The sequence below is a fragment of the Apostichopus japonicus genome, chromosome 21 (assembly GCF_037975245.1).
Source record: "Apostichopus japonicus isolate 1M-3 chromosome 21, ASM3797524v1, whole genome shotgun sequence".
Taxonomy (NCBI): Eukaryota; Metazoa; Echinodermata; class Holothuroidea; order Aspidochirotida; family Stichopodidae; genus Apostichopus; species Apostichopus japonicus.
This window is the reverse complement of record NC_092581.1, coordinates 19166368-19185043: the sequence shown is the minus strand read 5'-3', so window position 1 is coordinate 19185043 and position 18676 is coordinate 19166368. Positions and strand designations below refer to the sequence as shown.

Below are 18676 nucleotides of genomic sequence, written 5' to 3'. Positions count from 1 at the left end.
TTTTGCTATCAAGTTATTACAAACAATAATGCAATAAATACCAGAAATACGCCGTAAAACGTTAACATGTGCTTTGTCGTGTTGAACGTCTAAAATTGTACAAAAAGAAGAAGTGAGCAGTGAGTATATAGTTTTATATACATTGCACCATTAGTAACATTGCATCTCGTTAAAGCTTGCTAGAAGACGGTTTTAATGTGAAAACGTAGAAATAGACAACAGAAAAAACATATTATATCAAACACATAAAGAAAATCTTATGATATAATACAATGTACACATTAATACAAAATAATTTTTCAATAAATTTCCCGATTAAGTGCATCAGTGGCAAGGGATCATCTTGTTTTAAATTTCTTGATTGCAATTTTATTGATGGCCGGGAAAGTGATATAATTTGATAATTTTAAGACAAAATAACTTATTTTTTACTTAGGCCTAAAGTTTATAAAAAAAACACATATTTACTAAATCAACTGTGTATCATGTATTCCATATTTTTTATGTCTTTTTTGACAACCTTCGTGTCCGGTGGTTTACGTTGTTGAACTTTATTTTACTTCGATATTTAGAGTTGGTTAATTAACTGTTGTTTTTTAACTGGTATAGGTGCACCTCCTCAAAACTAAATGCATCGTTACCTGCGTAACTGGACGTAGGTTTTTCTTTCCTGGTATATAAAACCATCTTTACACTCTCTGATCTGTAACTTTGGTTACCCTTTGTTACGGTACTTCACATAATTTACCCATTTCAAAGGTTAGCTATGTGAAAATCGTTAACGGAAGCGAGCTGCAGTTGTCATTTTCGGACACCCCCCCCCCACCCCCTCGTTTACAACTTTAAAAATAGATTAGTTACAATTTATTATTTATTTATTTTCGTTTCACGAAATGGAAAGCACACGCACTTGCCGTATCTTCTTTCAGTCTTGAGGTATACTTTGCCGAGCGAGCCTGATTTCGCCGCCCCCCCCCCCCCGCCCCCCGTCTTCTTAGCACTTCCTACGATCTTACTTGCTGCTCTCTTTAACTGTCGCTCCCACATCGCCCACCCCCACCCCCACCCAGCTCTCCACTGTTAATGGCGGACGGCAACAGTGGAGAGTGAACAGCCAAACAGGGGAGGAATTGTACACAGAGTATAAGTATACTATATTTAGGGCAAGGTTCGAGACAGCAAATCTCCTTTATTTGTGAGGCTTCATAACTATCCTAAAGCCCCTACAAAATTCGGTAACGCCATGTGACTGAGATATCTAGCGACAGTCGATTGTTTATTTTGTATCGTTGTCTAGAGTAACTGATTTTACAGCCAAGTACAAAAGGTATCACGCGACAACCTGCTGTACTGATTCGTTTGCTTCGAGCACGCTTATTAGCTTTCGCTTACCCGTCCCGTTGGCTTCTGAATCCTTGACCACCGGGGCCCATATATTAATCGCTACACCACTGGTAAGGCTGTGTACTGTATGCTGTGCATCGCTATAAGAATTTACAGTTCAGTACCTAAAGACAGGTTGCAAACAATGTTTGTAATTATAAATATTAATAATTATGTTTACAGTATCAATCAAGAACTAGTGCTAGTAAACGTCATATTTAAGAGAAAGATTTTTTAAATCATATTCAAAAATATTAAGATTGCATTTTGTGTACAAAATGATCGATTCAGACACCAAATCGAAGAAAGTATTAAACCCTATTACGTAATGAAGTTACCTTGGGTACTAAGATATGAATATGCACAGTACCATTCAACATCAAGCATTTGAATACGCCTTTAAAAGGTTTCCAAAGAGTCCTTCCCTTTAGTAATTATCAAAATCAGACGTTCTTTCTTCGATTACGTAAACACTTGTGAACACAGGCGAAGGAGGTATGACGTCACAAATCGTCATCAATATCGATCGATGACGGTCAATCTCAATGTATGTTTAAGGCTGTAGAGCCAATGCAGATGTGTGCATGGCATGGAGTTTTCTTACAATTATTTGGCAATTCAAATGATTTTACTCTTCTTGAACGTTGTTAGGATTTTTTTCCGATTCCACAAGAGACATGTGTTCTAGAGATTTCTCCAGATGTCTCATAGCTAGTCGTATGTATTTCAAATTCGTTTGCACGAGGTCGCCAGTTTTCACTCCGTTTCTTAAATCATCTTGCAGAGATTTCGTTAAGGACAAAAGTCTTTCCGCTTTTGTCGAAATTTGCGACAGATTCTCGTCTACGTCATTGCCTCCGATCTCTATATCCACCGTGTGTACATCGAGGGAATCTTCCGACTTTCTGCGCATGCTCGAGCTTGGACTTGTCTCAGGCCCATCAATCTTGTCAGCTTCCTCTGACGGGCCGTGCCCGAATACCTGAGAGAGGCGATTGCTAAGCCTCTTTAACAAGGAGGTACCCCGGTCGATTTTCGGTCGCCGTCTTACCTCGGTATGAACTGGACTCTGGTTTGAGCCGGGTTTTTTACTTTTACGTTTGTATTTTCGCCCTTGGCTGTTATCATTCTCGTTAGGGTTGTCATGGGAACAAGAACTGGACGGATCCTTACTGATTACATCGGTTTCCGAGTCCAACCCGAGTCCCGAAGATGACGCCCCGTCAGTGCCATCAGTACATGCAGACTTCACCTAAAATGTGACAAATATAAACATCCCCCATAATTTAAGTTTAATAGTCAAATTTAAACAAGTTAAGCACTTAAACCTGTTGCCCCAGCCTCCATGTGTGTATTGACAGAACTACATTGAAACTGGGATAGTAATGCGGAAACAGTTGAGTAAAAACGAGCTTTCATTTTGAGGTAATATGCTTCGTCATCGTATCATCATCATGAACGTCATAATCATTATTACACATATCTCATATAGGATGTACGTATAATCTACATGTTTAACCATCCTGTACGTTAGGAAGGAAACGTAACTACCCCATGACAATGACGTCACTTACCGGTGAATCCAAGTCAATGTCTGTTTTCTGTTTCTTTTCTGCATTTTCATCAATATCTTCAAGCTAGGAGTAAAAAAAATGTAACCAAAAAAATTGTCAAACTTCAATACCATGAGATGCAGTGCTGGGCTTGTATACCCATTTCTAAACCCCGCGAGAGAATGCATCAGATGTGGGGGAGGGGGAGAAGGTGTGCCAGTGCAAGATCCCCCTCCCCCCTCATGACATGCATAAATCCCCATGTATAGCCGTCTAAAGCAATTAGCACGTGTAAACGTTGTCCTTGGTTTGTTCCTAACTACATAAATAATACGATTCATGGTACCAATCCCTCCCCTCCACTCTCCTATCCCTCACCCCCTTATTTGCCTTCCCTGCTCTGCTCGCGAAACGAAAATCGGTACATAATCTTGCAGTTATCTGGACATGCAGGAGACTCCCATAATGCATTAGGCCCATCCTGCACAGAGGTCATTCATGGAAGCATGTGGTTTTGATTCCATCTGACTCTTCGGTCCAAACTTTGTTTCCTCTGGCCCTCATGAAAAATTAAGTATAAGCATCGCTGATTATGTGGTTCAGATGAGATCTTCAATTAAATACTATTATCTAGGCCATATGTATAGTATTTTATATCAAGTATTATCATTTCATTAATCTTACCATTTTTCTGGGTCTCTTTTGAGGTCGTCTCCTGCCCTGGAACTTTGGTCTTGTCTTGTTAAGGTGATTTAAGGCATCTGTTTCAACTATGATTGCGTCGAGATCCTATAGCAAAGTTTAAACAAATATAACAACAATTTTGTCGCATAGCCTATATTAAGAACATCTCAAGTTTAATTCGTCATTCGGTTGTTAATTAAATATCAATTAAGTGGTTCTGTTTTTCTCGTCACGAAAGTACCCTTGAACCCCACAAAACGATGTTGCATTAAGTGTTCTGACATGCATGTACGACAATTGAGGCAATTATGAGCAACCAGCCTATGCTCACAATGCTTTTGTACAACCACGTGGCCCTATATACACTCTTATTTCCAAAGCGTGAGAATTAAATCTCGGATAGTGGCCAGGTAGAACCATTTCTCGAGGAGCGAAAATTCAATCTTAACAAAGAGTGGTCCCGCCAACCTAATTTTTATTCCCAGGACGGATAAGGGTTTCAGGTTTTTCAGGAATTTACAAATTCGTTTGAGATCAGAGTTAGGGTTTAGAAAGTGGGTTAGGGATCCAGTTCTATGAAAATGAAGGATTGTCGTTCATAATCTGGGGTCAAAACTAGGAAAAAGATTCAGAACATGTTTTTTGAAAAAGCGTCACATGTTTGGAATCCATGGATTTGATTGGCGATGCCCTTATTCGTCCTGGGGAAAAAAATCACGCGTCCCGCCAAGGAGAAGTATAGCTCTAAATATCGAAGATATTTCATCAATCTATGTGAAGTAAAATTTTTAGAATTACACTCTAATTAGTTCACTGGTCACACCTGGACAATCTCAAACAGCGATTTAAGAGTGGAATTCTAGCCTGTTGTTTGTTGTTTTTTCGTTAACTTTCGTTATTAACCAGCTATATGTACCGTAAAACTAGTAGAGAAGAAGTAATTTTACATCAATAACGAGACAAAAGCAGTTATTATTCAAGTACTTTCCTAAAGAGTGGTTTGGTTGAATACCAGCACCACTTTTTTTTTTACGGCAAACAATATTTCAGATAGCGCCTACGAACCTCTAACGTAATAGTTTCGTCATTAACGGGCTCTTTCTGTTCATTGATGATGTCATTGATTTCTTTAACCAAATCATCTTTGTCTTCTTCTGACTTGACACTAAGCGTGACCTGTGAAGAGAAGTACGGTAATTACTTAAATGATCAATCGATCAAGCAATCAATCATGGGTCATTAATTAATTAATTAATTAATTACCGTACTGAGATAACCTAACTCTGTTAACAAGCATATTTCATATATGTAATTCAGTCACTCAGGGCGTCATTTTTTTTATGGGGGGGGGGGGATAGGCAATAAAGAATGATAACGGGAAATTAATCACCCAAGCAGCCCGCACTAATGTATGCCTGTATGAGGTAGCCAATACCTTCCACATAGACAAAAGTTATATATTATAGCTATGCTCCAGAATTATAAGTAACCGGCATGATACTATCCTAACGACTTAAACGCGGATACAACTGATATCGTTATTTTGTTTACTAGTTTCTTTCAAAGATGGAAGTTACGATTGTTTATATTAGAGAAAAAGAAAGTGTATGCGAATGACTAATTTTTTTCTTCCTCTAATATGTATTGAAACCTTAACCACAATAAGACCAAAAAACAGGTTTAAAGAGTTAGCCCTATGAATTACTAAAGAGGAAGTGCATAGACTGTATACTTTCGTTTCTCTTGTTTGATAAACACAGGAAAGTTATATAAACTAAAAGGGGTGTACATTGTTTGTTTTCACATTCTCGCAAATGTCGATTCATGAGAAAAAGTGTAATACTATTTGAAAAGAAATAGGAAACTGTGTAAAAAAATGCATATCGCAGGAAATCAAATCAAATGGACATTTTATCAAATAGAAACTGATAAAGGGTTACATTCAATCAATAATGTTGTGCCGCCCACGACAATCAATGGTATAAACGACTACAGGCCTTTACTAACTCGTCATACCTCGTAGCGGAAACGGAATCAACTTTTTTATTTTCTGGGGGTGGGGTCATTTATTTCAAGTTCCCTTTTGACGTAAGACTCAGAATACAAACAAGAGTTCTAACAGATTCAAATCAATCTGAATCATTTTCAGAAATCATTTCCCAAATACTTCTTGCGTTATGTTTTGATCGTTTGAAATTCAAATCACCCCTCTGACACGCATAACATCAGTCCTTCAGCATACATGCAGTCAATCTTACGGTACAATGCTACCTCGTTTTGCCACAACATAATGTCCTTTACGGCGTTCCTTATACATTACGTTCATCTTCCCTAGATACCATGTATGCCTTCACAGTATAAATCAATTGCCGTCTGACTGTGAACGAACTGCCATGCATGCGTTTTATGAAAGTAATCAAAATTTTGGTTTTAATGGCATGTCTGCATGTATATGCTGTATTCATGCTGGCAGGCAATCTCCGTAGAGCGTGCATGGTATGCGCGAACAAGACCCTCGCATTTTATTAATTCAGTGTTATAGCAGGGAGTTGTTATGGTTATAGTGAGTCAGTGTAGGCTGTAAGGTTAGGTCTGTTTCAAAGGGTAGGCCCAGGCCAACTCAGAAATTTAATTAAGGAACGCCTCAGGGGATGAGTCATTTGTCAATGTGTTGACATTCCCGGTATAGAGTTGCCACAGACAGCACACGGTATATAAATGTAGACGTGTTCTTGGAAATATTTACATAGTTCAAACACTGATATATAATAGCCTACTGTATTATAGGATTACATACACTAAGGGTTGAAATCCTCGTATCACAAGTTGTACGAGTTCTAAGGGAGGCTGATATGCCCTATATGATTTATCAAGTAATTGGGTTTTTTTTCTACTTCTTCTCATCAAAGATTATGAGTTTATATTCCTCTTTGCTTTGGTTTGATTTGACTTTGTTTGTGTTTTGTGTGTTATATGATAGGTGTGGTAACCTAGCTCTATAGGTAACATGTAAGATCTGGTACTGTATTTGTTATTGTTATTTATTTATTTATATTTTGGAAGGGAATGGACTTAATTACTTCAAAATTGTACTGTTCCTTTAACAAAAATGAAATTAACTTAGTTTGTACTTTCTAAATGAATGTATTAGAATATGAATGCACACGTGTTCATTTGTGTTGTTATAATCTATTAACACGTACGGTAGAGTAAAGTTACATCAAATCATGGTTTTGTGTCAATGAGCGTCTGTGTAAAATGTACAAACTGAACCTCTTGTACAAAACTTTAACTGAACATTATATCGAAGCGGCATGTATAGGAATTAGGCGGAAATGAAACTTTCACTTGATTGCGTGACAAGTTCCTCTTTGTTTCTGAGTCATAAATGTTACCTCCGCGTTATTTTATATTTTGTTTAAACTGCATGGCTAACCAATTGAATGTTTTACCTACATCGGCCTATATCACCACAATGTAAACGTGTTTCATATTAGTCCTATCAAGCGACGATGGGGGGGGGGGGGGGGGGTGCATTTACAACCAAGCATTGATTGAACAGAACGTTGCTATGTGTGCCTGTCGTTTATAGGCAAGGTTTGTCCGATACGGCGTACCATAGTCGTTGAGAACTTTGTAAAAGCAGTTCACATTAAAAGGCAGCCAACCCGCACTTTTCTGATTTGGACAATGACTATTGGATAAATATTTGCTTGATTTCAGTGTTCATTCTTCCTGTTATAGGCTTATAGCTATACATAAGTGTTTTTCAAGATGAATTTATAGTAGGACTATACTGGTAGGGAGGAATAGGCACCGACGTTCTCACACTAATTTAAGCTGAAATATGCCACAACGAATTTTTGAAGAATGTTTAGAAGTCATATACTGTTGTACCACAATCAGAGACTTCCTGTATATACCACAGTGGAGGTATGTTCACGTGTATCGTATTTTAGCGTACAACCAATTGGTACATGTTTTCCTAATGCTAATACCACTCTATACTGTCCTCTCATGTCATGCTTCAAAGCACTCTTACTCTCAGTATGAACAGTTTCTAATGTATATCTGATAGAAGACGGATATTTGTATTGCTGATACTGACAGTATGAGTGCTTTAAAGCATGGCACGAAATTACAGTTTATGAAGATTTGTTTCAACTGCAGGAGTCTGTCGTATAGTATGCTATTGCATAATTATAGAACTAATATTAAGTATACATACTTAATACATGTGTATACAACCCAACAATATAGACTGAGGACTGAACAGTCGTTATTAGGCGAATTTAAGGTGATTACTGTTGCCCCCAAATCTTAGCAAGCTAAAGATTGCTAACACTTTTCAAGTGTACTTTCCAATCCTGCCACGTTCGGAGTGTCCCGAACACTCCCGGAAATTGACGAGTATTCAGATCAGAGAACTAAATATCTCAGTGCGTGAGGCATAATGCGTCGCCGAGGTTGACTGCTTGTTGAAATCTGAGCATCAGTGACCATTATTTGACCTTTTAGAATATTTGTGACCTTTGACCTTTAATTTATGAAATATCATGTCCTCTCCATAGTTACACGCCATTAACTTATCAAACTAATTTCACGAAGTTTCTAGTTAAAGTTAAATTATACCATTATGAAACGACTCGTAATTATTACGGTGTGCCCGTATTTAGTACGCGCCAATGTAATTGTATACATATAATATGAAAGTGTTCAAATGTTATTCACCCGTCGTTTATCTTTAATCATCACGCTCTCTTTAGACCAATTGTTCTCGTCAACTTACATCGACCAAAATAGCTTCATCGATTTGTTTGGTTTTCGAAAGTATATTTCTCTTTATCCGTGATGTAAGAGATTACATTATTGCGCCATATAGACATTGTCCAGGTATGTGCATTTTTTCGAACTTGTACTTTCGTACCTTCGAACGGTGTTTCTATAACGCTAAATATAATATGTGACCAATAGAATCTTACGTTAAATATTGTACACCATTTAATATGGAAGCTTATATAGGCTGAACTTGAAAAGTGATGAACTATGGTGGGGTAGGGAGGGGGTGGGGCTAGCTATTTCAGTCATAAGTTAATAGTCATTAATAGGTACACCTATTCCTCACCCCCTCCCCCCTCTCCCACTCTCTCTCCCATCTCAACCTTCCTCCCGTACCCAATGCTGCCCTGGATGGCTAAAAGGAATTTCTCCCGGAATACTCTCACTCAAAAGTTTTTGTTTGAACGCCATCGGTTTGCAAACCAGCATCCCTTTAAATAATTTGCAAGGGATTCATCAGGGGTTCTGAAACCATTTCACCTCATCTTTCGTGAAAGACTAGGCTTTCTTTCGCTTTTGTATACTTGGAACAGTGCACGATTGCACACTAGACAACATGGTCGAAGGTCTCAATTAACTGTATGTTTATTTATATTAGGGTTTTTATATCGATAAGAACAACGCAGCACGTATAAGCGATTCTTATAATGTACATATAACATAACTGGAGTTGAATACACTTTATATCCTCAAAAAGTGTTCATAGCTTCAATGTTTTAGTCTAAGTGCATTTTGGGTTTAAAATGTTCAGTTTGTTTCTTCGCCGCAGATGGAGAGAAGGGGAGGGCGGTGAGGGGGGGGGCTCAGTAACCAGCTTAGTTTGTACAACCCCCCCTCCCCCCAAAAAGTGTCCCCTTATTCCTGAAGCTTCCCCTTGACCAATGTAATTGAATGTTTTGCTTTCGCATTAGTTTGCCCATGTAAGATATACAAATATATAGTAAAGAAAGTGTGAACAACAAATGGGCGCCAAGTATAGCCTATAGTTACGTATATATATATACACAAAACTGAATAAGGAATATATGATAAAGCGAGTCCGTGTGTTGTTCAGTATAAATCATTGTTGGCTTAACCTTTGTACTAATTACACGTATATCCCTATATGACATTCATATCTCATTGTTTTGATGGTATATCCAGACTATTGAAATATTTAAACTGCTTCCTATAAAGCTACTGAAAGAAAAGCATATAAAATCCATTGTAGCGATGGACTTCGATACCGTAGTCATGTGAGATAGTTTATAGCCTAGTGATATTGTATCACTATTAAAATCATATAGCATACTTCCCTTCACAATAATCTATTAATATTTAACCCTATACTTCAACCATTTATATTGTACACGCTGCACAATACATGTTGTATATACACTAAACACAAGTCTTACTATGATGGGGGAAATAATCGAAGCCTTAACAGTTTAAGAAGATGAGATCAGCTCCTGGTGAGATGAAGGAGAATTTTAAATTCATGTTTACTTGATACGTCAAAGTAATCACTTTACACTATCATATACACATCCATATAGCCTCCTACTCTTTGTAACATGACTTCTGAATTCGCAATTGTACTTCAGTCGTCTTTATATGCTGTAAGACCTACTGGCATTTTCGTCTTTGTTCGACAAAATACTTCGACATATTGTTGTATAAGTCATACAATTGTACAAAAAAGAATCCAATTCAACATACCTCTAATTCTGGCTCGGGTTGGCTTTCTTTGTCCGACATAATTCTTATTAAGAATCGCCGTTTAGTCTTCTTGTGTTCCTCCGACTCTAACGGTATGCATAATACGTCTGTGCTCAGTGCTATCTTGCGTATTGCGGCTGCAGCTTTCACGTCAGATGGTGTGACGTCATCCTGCAACTGCGGGGCAAAAGAGCGATAATGGGCTGCTTGTTATAGGATATGATATCGTTCAGTTAGTGGGGTAAGTATGTATATCCAATAAACATACTGGATTAGAAATAATAGGAGAAAGGAGGAAGCATGGGTCTCTTCATTGTTAGTCTGTACCGCAAAAAGGGAAGTAAGATGGAATTCTTTGGCGTATATGACAATTTAATATTCACAGTCGTGTAGAACATGGAGGCGGCTTGTAAGTACATCTGAGTTATCACTCTAGGAGATGATACTGTATTCTGGTAGAAATGGACCAGAAGGTAGAGAAATTATCGGTAACAGCTATTACGTATGAACGGTTGGCATATAAAATAAATTTTAACAGGGTGGTCTGGGGGGGGGGGTGGAATTTAAATTGTCACAAATATGTAAACGTTTGGTTGCGGAGGGATGGAGGGGAGCATGTTTGGGACCGAGGATAGAAAAGTTTAAATGTGTACTCCCATAGTTTATACTGGCATAGCACAGAGGATGTGTCTCTGTTAAACAGAAGAAGATTCAAGTTGACGCCCTTATTTCCTTGTTTGTAATAACATCAGGTACTTATGACGTCATAATGCTGTTCGGGCAACATGATCGAAATTTATTTCCGTCAAACTCTGCATTAAAAAAACTATTGGATGTCCATGCTTCGTTAAGTATCTTTCATCTTTTATCATCATCGTTGAGTACGAATAAGCTAGAAATTGTAGTTAAACCAGATATAGGCATGCAACACGCACCGAATGTGGTATGACCATTACTAACACATGACGCATATTGTTGTACAGGACATGCTATATAAAAAAGACATAGGCCTATAATGAATAATGGTTGCTATGGTAATTTCTAAGTGGCTGTTATTGGCTTCCCACGTTAAGTTTTATTTTGTGCTAATTTCAGTCAAGGGCTGTGAAAGGGAAATTACTAGACGGTGGGAAGATCCTAAGGTCATGACCTACAACTACACTTCCGGTAAATGTTTGTCATTCTATCGCTTTGAGAATGGATTTCTTAGTGAAAGGAAGGAAGTTTGATGCACAGTTTATTTTAAGATTGTGTGTTCATTGTTTTTATATGTAGGCCTAATATCTAAATCCAAACTCGTAGCCTACATGCTAGAAAGTCCAAGAAATGGTTACATGGGTGCATATGATATTAATTTAGCATTCCTTGGACATCTGTAGCTTGACTTAATAGATGGATATAGACAACGAGTCAATAATACATGCGCATGCGCTAAAATCTTCGGCACGTGGTGATTCTGACCGTGCAATTATTTAGGCCTATATGTATGGAATATATTAACTAAGAATTATAGATTATTACTTAACAAATTGAAGGGTTTTCCATTGCCTGGGGAATTAATAAGTTGTTTTACCCATTTGTCCGATTTCTTACAGTAATAGTGTGCATCAACTGATTATTATAGTAAATAAAACACTTTTACCGGTAACTTTTCTTAAACAGAAATGTTTGATCTGACTTTACTGCTGCTTTCAGCGGCTCAGCTCTGCAAACCTCAGAATCATATCACTTTGTCAAATGTACTCGGGGATGGGGTAAGGGGGGCTGAAGGGGTCACAAAGGTTCCGTGTAAATAACGCCCTTTCTGGAAACTCGTGTGAAATTTAAACAATTAGAAGCAACCGTTTAAAGAGTTAATTGTAGTGGTTTATAAATACCAAGGAAGCTGTCGAACAAAGTGGATATGATAACCTGTTGACCCTTTGGTAATCCCGAAATCTCATGTCAAAGGTCAACTTAACCAGGTGGCGGACGTGTACCGACTCAGTGGCGGCAATTGGCGCCTAAGATGAAACTATAACGTCTATCTCGATCAAGAGAAAATCGCCGCCTTGGCATCTCATCCTTGGGCTCTGAAAAACCGGTAGGCCAATCCGCCCCTGAATTTATCATAATGCCATTATCTACCAAATCACACTGGAAAACTATTTTGGTTGTTCAGATTAATTTATTGACATATTTACAAACATTTCTTCTTCACAATCCTTTGATTTTGCTTAGGTGTTATACCGTAGCATTGGCCGTTACTTTAGTTATACTTTACCTTTTTATCACTCAAAATGAGCGCCTTGTTGTCCCGGTTTAAAGTTGCATATTTTTTCACCCACTTTATCTTCTCGCGTCCCTTGGTAGTTACTTCCTGCTGCAGCACTTCGACTTTTCTCGATCCCATCATGCAATTCTGTCACAGCCTTATCGTCTGTCGCACAATTATTTCTGTGAAAGGGGAATGTTCAGTTAAAGCTGTTTAAAAATGTGAAATATATTTCTTAAAACATTTACCTATAACGATTATGAATAATGACTTGAAATGTAATCAGAAATTGATATTTTAGTTTGTCGCGTTTATATACCCTTTCTATATAGAGAGCTGGTTTTGTAACGTTCGTGTACATACTTCAAAATGACTTAAAGCAAAATTCAATAGAAAAAATTCAGATTTCCATATAATTCTGATAAGGAAATTGCATATATCATAAACAAAGTATGACGTGCATTCAATGCATCGTATAGGATTATCATTTGATGAATGTCAAAATATATTACATTGTTACAGACTTCTGTGAAATTTCAGAAATCTGTCGGAAAAGATAAATTCAACAGCCTCCTCTTCACTTCTACCATTCCATCTACTCCCCCAAAATATATTAAATAATAATGGTTTATAATGTTCAACGTTTTAACAAGCACTTTACTACAATCCCCTACAAAGTATTACTGGGACTCATTTTATTGTATCATCAAGAAAGCATATTTGAAAATGTTTAGTAATTTTATTATATTTGTTAGCATGATAACCTGTAACAGAGTTTAGTTCAATGTTCAAGAGGATCGCATTGCTTTACTTTGCGATCACGTTTTGGATTTCAATAGTATAGAAGGAATGTTATCGTCAGGCTTAGCACAGCCTACTAAGTGATGTATTATTTACTCTTTCTAAATGTGGTTTATTAAAACCCTTTATTTCCCTTTGAATCCCTTTAAATCCCTAAGTGTACGTGGAACTTAGTTGTGAAATATGAAGGACAGATGTCTACTTGACTTCAATAAATGTCACGTTTAAATTAATGATATAAAACTGGAAGTGAAACGGTCAATTCAATTTGAGGCTTTTAAGATATTTTAGCTAGGGATTTCCCCCTCCCCAGCCCTCCCCCTCCCTCCCCCTCCCCCAAGATGAGAAGAAACTTCTTGCAATTAGCTTTACCAATGAAATCAACCACCAGAATATCCTCTAAACTTTTGACACAGTTTTTTGTTCGTATAACTTCATCATTTCTATATTATGTCAATGAAACATAAGAGGCCGCCCACGTGTCATATATAGCAACAACTCTGAACACAGCCCTTAATGGAACTGATATTTGAATTGGATGACTTAATTCCCTGACCACACGTGCCATATAGGTAGCCTACATAAAATATGAACCAGGGAACGGCATGATCAACCCTCTGTATCACCTGAGACCTACTGGTGGCGTAATTCCTATTAGAGTTCATATCCATCCGCCCGATTATGGAACGCGAAAAGGACCACAACATATGATGTTAATGATGATCTAATTTTATACGATCATGTACTGAAAACTTACGATCATGTACTAGAAATACACGATCATGTACTAAAAATTTACGATCATGTACCAAACATATACGATCATATACTAAAAGTATACGATCATGTTCTAAACGTATGTTTTGATGTACATCTTACGTTTTGAGTACATCATCGCATGTTTTGATGTACATCTTAGTTTTTTAGTACATCATCGTATATGTTTAGTACATGGTCGTAAGTTTTCAGTACATGAACGTATAAAATTAGATCATCATTTACATCATCATATGTTGTGGTCCTTTTCGCGTTCCATGCCCGATTGTTCTCCTTTAGGAAAAGTACCAGCAGGAGAACATCTTCTTTGACCTGTTATCAATCAGGATCTGTATTTTTTCTGTGACTTGCATGTTGAAGAGCATTAATGGAAGTACTGTGGTGCAAAAATTGGGTCAATTGAGGCAATTTTAGACTCCTTTACGCCTCCCAGGAGCAGCGAAGGAAAATTGTTTGCTACTAAGTGAAGATGTTTGCTTACAAGTGACGAAAACTTCAGGCTCTGATAGCAAACATTCTGCGGTCATGATACGGAAACTTGATGATGCCATGAAAGGCCAACTTGTCAGCTATCCGGTGATGGGTAGCGTTTAGCTAGTGAGAACTTCTATCTAGACTAAGAGACCACATTACTTTTTTGATTTAGTGTGTAGGTTAATGTGGCTTTTAATGGGCGTAGGCTATACCTTCTTCATATAGCCTATACTTGAATTCGTGTTAGTAACTACGCATCGTATATATGCCTACATTCAAATTTTGCCAAAGCAATCATAAAATATTTCAAATTTTTATTTTCACCATATACATGCTTTGTGTACTAGACAGCGGGGTTTTACTTCTTTGTTAATAGTTTAACTACTCAGTTTAGTATTGTTATTTTCTAACATATTATTTTCATATTCTCTATATTTTCAGCATCGGGTCATTGTAATTCATATGAGGAAATGCATAACGTCGAACTGAAACTGAAGGTATAGGTCTCTATCAGTTTATTCTGAGGGTGTTTAGATGTTGAAGCCGGGCATGTACAACTGAAGTATACAATCATTTGTAAATATTTAACAATACTTCACTAAAATGATTATGCTTGTTTCTATTAAAAAAAGAAAGAAAAAAGTCAAACGTTAACCGGAAATAGGCTTATGTCAATATACTGGATGTTATTACCTACCACACTTTGACTATATATCTATAGATTAGCCTATACTTACTTATACGGTCATCGGTCACAACAAGACAGGTAGTTTGGGCCGGTGGTATGCACAGAATTCCAATGGTGGTGGGCCAAATTCAGAATTTCCCCCAACTGATTAAAGTATAGGGGTCTAATTTTTGTGGAAGCGCAAGAGACGAATGAAGGATTTAATATAGGAGGGGGCTGCACCTGGGTCATTGCTGCTAACGCCTATCTAGGGGGGGGGGGGGTCTGTTTAGGTAGTAACATGAATCTTTATGAGAGGGCCAATTGTGAAATATTTTTAAAGGGGGGGGGGTGCTGCCCATGTATAAGGGTCACTAGGGGTATTCCCCTTCCCCTCCCCAAGTAAAAATTTAGATGTTATTGAATGCACTTTGAGGCATATTTGGACCATAATTTTTGTCTTTATAAGTAGCCCTTCACGGAAGGTTTTGCTAATAAATAATAATAAATTAAATTTCCACGACCAAATAAGGTCATAATTTAAACGTCAAATATTATGGTGCGTTTTGAGCATATTTAGGCAACGAGTTAGGTCTATAGCCCTTAACGCAAGGTGTTGCTAAAACTACTTTGTGTGATATTGATCAATATAGCGGGGGGGGGGGGGGTACACCAGTAGTAGTAGTCCTATTCTTCCCCGGCAGAACTTGGGCAAAACTACCACGACTGAACCATTTTCCACCGACTAAGGACAAATCCCCCTCCCTTTGCGCACGTCACTCGCTCAGGCATTATTAATGGTATAGCCTAAATGCCTATATAGCATAGCACCATTCACTATTGTGGGCTTTTACGATTCTTAATTCACCTTCATTTTGTCAAACTAGAATCCATCACTATTATAGGGATATCGATAACGATTTATTACGCTCATTACATTTGATTGATATGAAACAGACCCGCGGAAATACCTCCATGCATGATTAGTGAATATACAACCCTCATGATTGTTTTGGCTAATGGATAAACAGAACAAAGTATCGACTAATTGACCTTCAGTTCGTTATGCTTGGTTGATTTCCTATCTTGTTTTTTTATATTGTCTGTGGTTCTCTTACTGCCGTTGAACTATTGTCTGTGTGGGGTTTCCGTCTCTTCGATTTTCTGTTTCGTGTTTCTTTCTTTTTTCTGTCTTTCCGTTCCTGTTCTCTCCTCTCTGTTTTATGGTTTAGTGTTGGTTTTTGGTTGGTTTTGATCGAATCATTGTTCAGTGGCTAACAAATTAGGAACATTTTAATTAAAATCCACGCATGCCTCTTCACAAAGATGATTAATCCCCTACATATGCGTGTACGTTGTATGAAAACGTAATATGCTTTTTCCTAGACCCAGGCTGAATGATAATTTCTCCTTATTCTACTGCCCTTCATTTTAACGATCACCCCTTCAACCCACTCCCTTTAATCCTCTTTCCACCAACCAATGGCACTTATAATATAACTGATTAAATGACTTAGAACAGCTTCTGTTTCCATAATGTCAATATTCCGTGATAGTTTCATCATTACCAAAATAGTTATACGATTAAACGTAAAAAGCCTGAACCACATATACAACTTAACGAGCGAGAGATATATTATTCTACACACATTTCATATAACAGAGGTAAATATTATAGACAAAGGAGATGATATGTTCTTGTGATGACGAGTTGTAAATATACGCTACATAAAATCATAAACTATTTATCTTTATATTCTTCAAGATGAGATAAATTATTTCCTGACAGTTGTAACGATATGTACTTTCACGTAATCACTATTGTATACCAAGCCTATATTTTGTGTAATTGGACCTATGATATCAGCTTAGCTTGTGACACATAGTAAATCGAATTAGACGACCATTACACAAAAGACATATTAAATTCCAATCCGTTGTTGTGTACGCAACATAAATGCATATACATACGACAAAACCTTGAGAACACCTGCGTTTAATGCATCATTTAAAATGACTGAAACAATTCTACTTACTCTTACACATCATGTATGCAAATGATCAGATGGATTCGTCATCTTAATATTCAGCTGATAATCTTGTTAGAATCTTGTCTCTCTCTCCCTCTCTCGGTTTCACGAATGTTGTCGATGAATAAGGTAAAATCCGAACAAAGGAATCGAATTAAAAGACTGGAATCTTAACGACTGTTCCGAGACAGCTGTTTGACCCGATATTACGCCATTATATTAAGACATGATATATATTTATATACATATACATGTCTGTCTGAATAGCAGCATTCTCAACTCTCTTCTACAGCTCGCCGACGGAACTTGCTTAGTAATATTCAAGAATTTATCAGATACGGGGAAGAATGTCCTACATTGCTGGTGTTCAAGTGTTGATTACTATTACCAATGATTACTGGGAATTCAGTAGAACTGTCACACTGGGCAGACTTGATTGATGAAGATGCAGGCGAAGACGGAAACCAGTGCATTAATCTACGGTATAGTAGAATTTGATTAAAAACAATACTTCGTCAATGATTGTGTGGTTACGATGGGCTGGTCTCCATGTTACGATTAGGCCAGTACACAAAGTATGGTAACTTAATTCCTCACAGAACAGTTTGTAGGAAGAATTGGAGAAACTATATGTTACAAATTGAACAACATTTTGCTGTATTTCGATGACAAAGAAAAATACGAAAAACATAAACAATACTCTAAAAATCTAAAAATAAATTGAGGAATTGATGGTGTTTAAACGCTTCCGTAAGATGTGCATATATTCATTGCATATATATACTGAACCATCTTTTACTAATTTTAAAGCAACATTGAGGATTTTTTTTTTCAAATCCCACGAAGCACGTTAAGAGGTATGACCACTCTGTCATATTTATATCTCAATAAAAATGGGCGGAAAACAAGGCTGGTCAATCTTTGTCTAGTATCATAAATATTAAGGATTATCATAATAACAGCTATTAAAAGACACAACTCTTTTAGACACAGAATATTGATCATTAGAGGCGGAAAGATATCGGTATTATAAGCAAACGAATGTATCTAACATTATTTTCTACAATCTAGTAAGGTTGGCGGAAAGAAAGAAGCCTGAGTATACTCTCTCGTATTTTTTTTTTTTTTTTTGGGGGGGGGGGGTTCTTTTTGGGGTTTTCTTTTCTTCTTCAAATATATGATCCAAAATAAGAGCAGAAGTGACGTATACATATTGGATGTTGTTTACTAAACTTACACAACAAATGCTGACAATTATAACGTAAATTATGTGCCATTTTGAGTTATTGAATGAAGCCTGGCATATCTTGCTTTAAACGTTTGCTGCATATTTGCCAATTCATACGGAGAATATATATAGTACATTACATAGGCCAAATGGATTGTCATGCCATGGTAACCACATTTCAGTACGCGTGTATAATGTAGGATTCTATTGTGATTCAGTACATGAATATATAGACGAGGCGACATTATTATAAATAATTATATGACAGAAGAACAGAGTAAATTAAAC

General features: G+C 37.1%; 2 protein-coding genes across 2 annotated transcripts in view; both read right to left on the bottom strand.

Moving 5' to 3' along the window:
- Window positions 1-8990, bottom strand: part of LOC139962409 (protein mago nashi homolog) — a 183793-nt gene extending 174803 nt beyond the window's left edge. Inside the window, exon 1 of the mRNA XM_071962327.1 lies at window positions 8987-8990. The gene's annotated coding sequence lies outside the window, so the exon portion shown is untranslated. The remainder of the gene's footprint in view (window positions 1-8986) is intronic.
- LOC139962405 (uncharacterized) lies at window positions 57-17629 on the bottom strand. Its single transcript, XM_071962319.1, has 7 exons — window positions 17167-17629; window positions 12421-12593; window positions 10158-10334; window positions 4686-4796; window positions 3621-3725; window positions 2958-3020; window positions 57-2635 (listed from the first exon to the last, which is right to left on the bottom strand). Exons 2-7 carry the CDS (start codon window positions 12550-12552, stop codon window positions 2012-2014), a joined length of 1212 nt encoding a protein of 403 aa, XP_071818420.1. The 5' UTR covers window positions 12553-12593; window positions 17167-17629; the 3' UTR covers window positions 57-2011.
- Window positions 17630-18676: the final 1047 nt, after the last annotated feature.

What these genes read in the sequence shown, in the direction of transcription:
- LOC139962405 (XM_071962319.1), bottom strand. Translation starts at nt 12,552, where the DNA reads ATGATGGGATCGAGAAAAGTCGAAGTGCTGCAGCAGGAAGTAACTACC. An exon ending in AACCCGAGCCAGAATTAGAG is followed by an intron (nt 4,797 to 10,157) that starts GTATGTTGAATT and finishes TTCTCTTCACAG; the next exon opens with GTCACGCTTAGTGTCAAGTC. An exon ending in AAAAGAGACCCAGAAAAATG is followed by an intron (nt 3,021 to 3,620) that starts GTAAGATTAATG and finishes TTTTACTCCTAG; the next exon opens with CTTGAAGATATTGATGAAAA.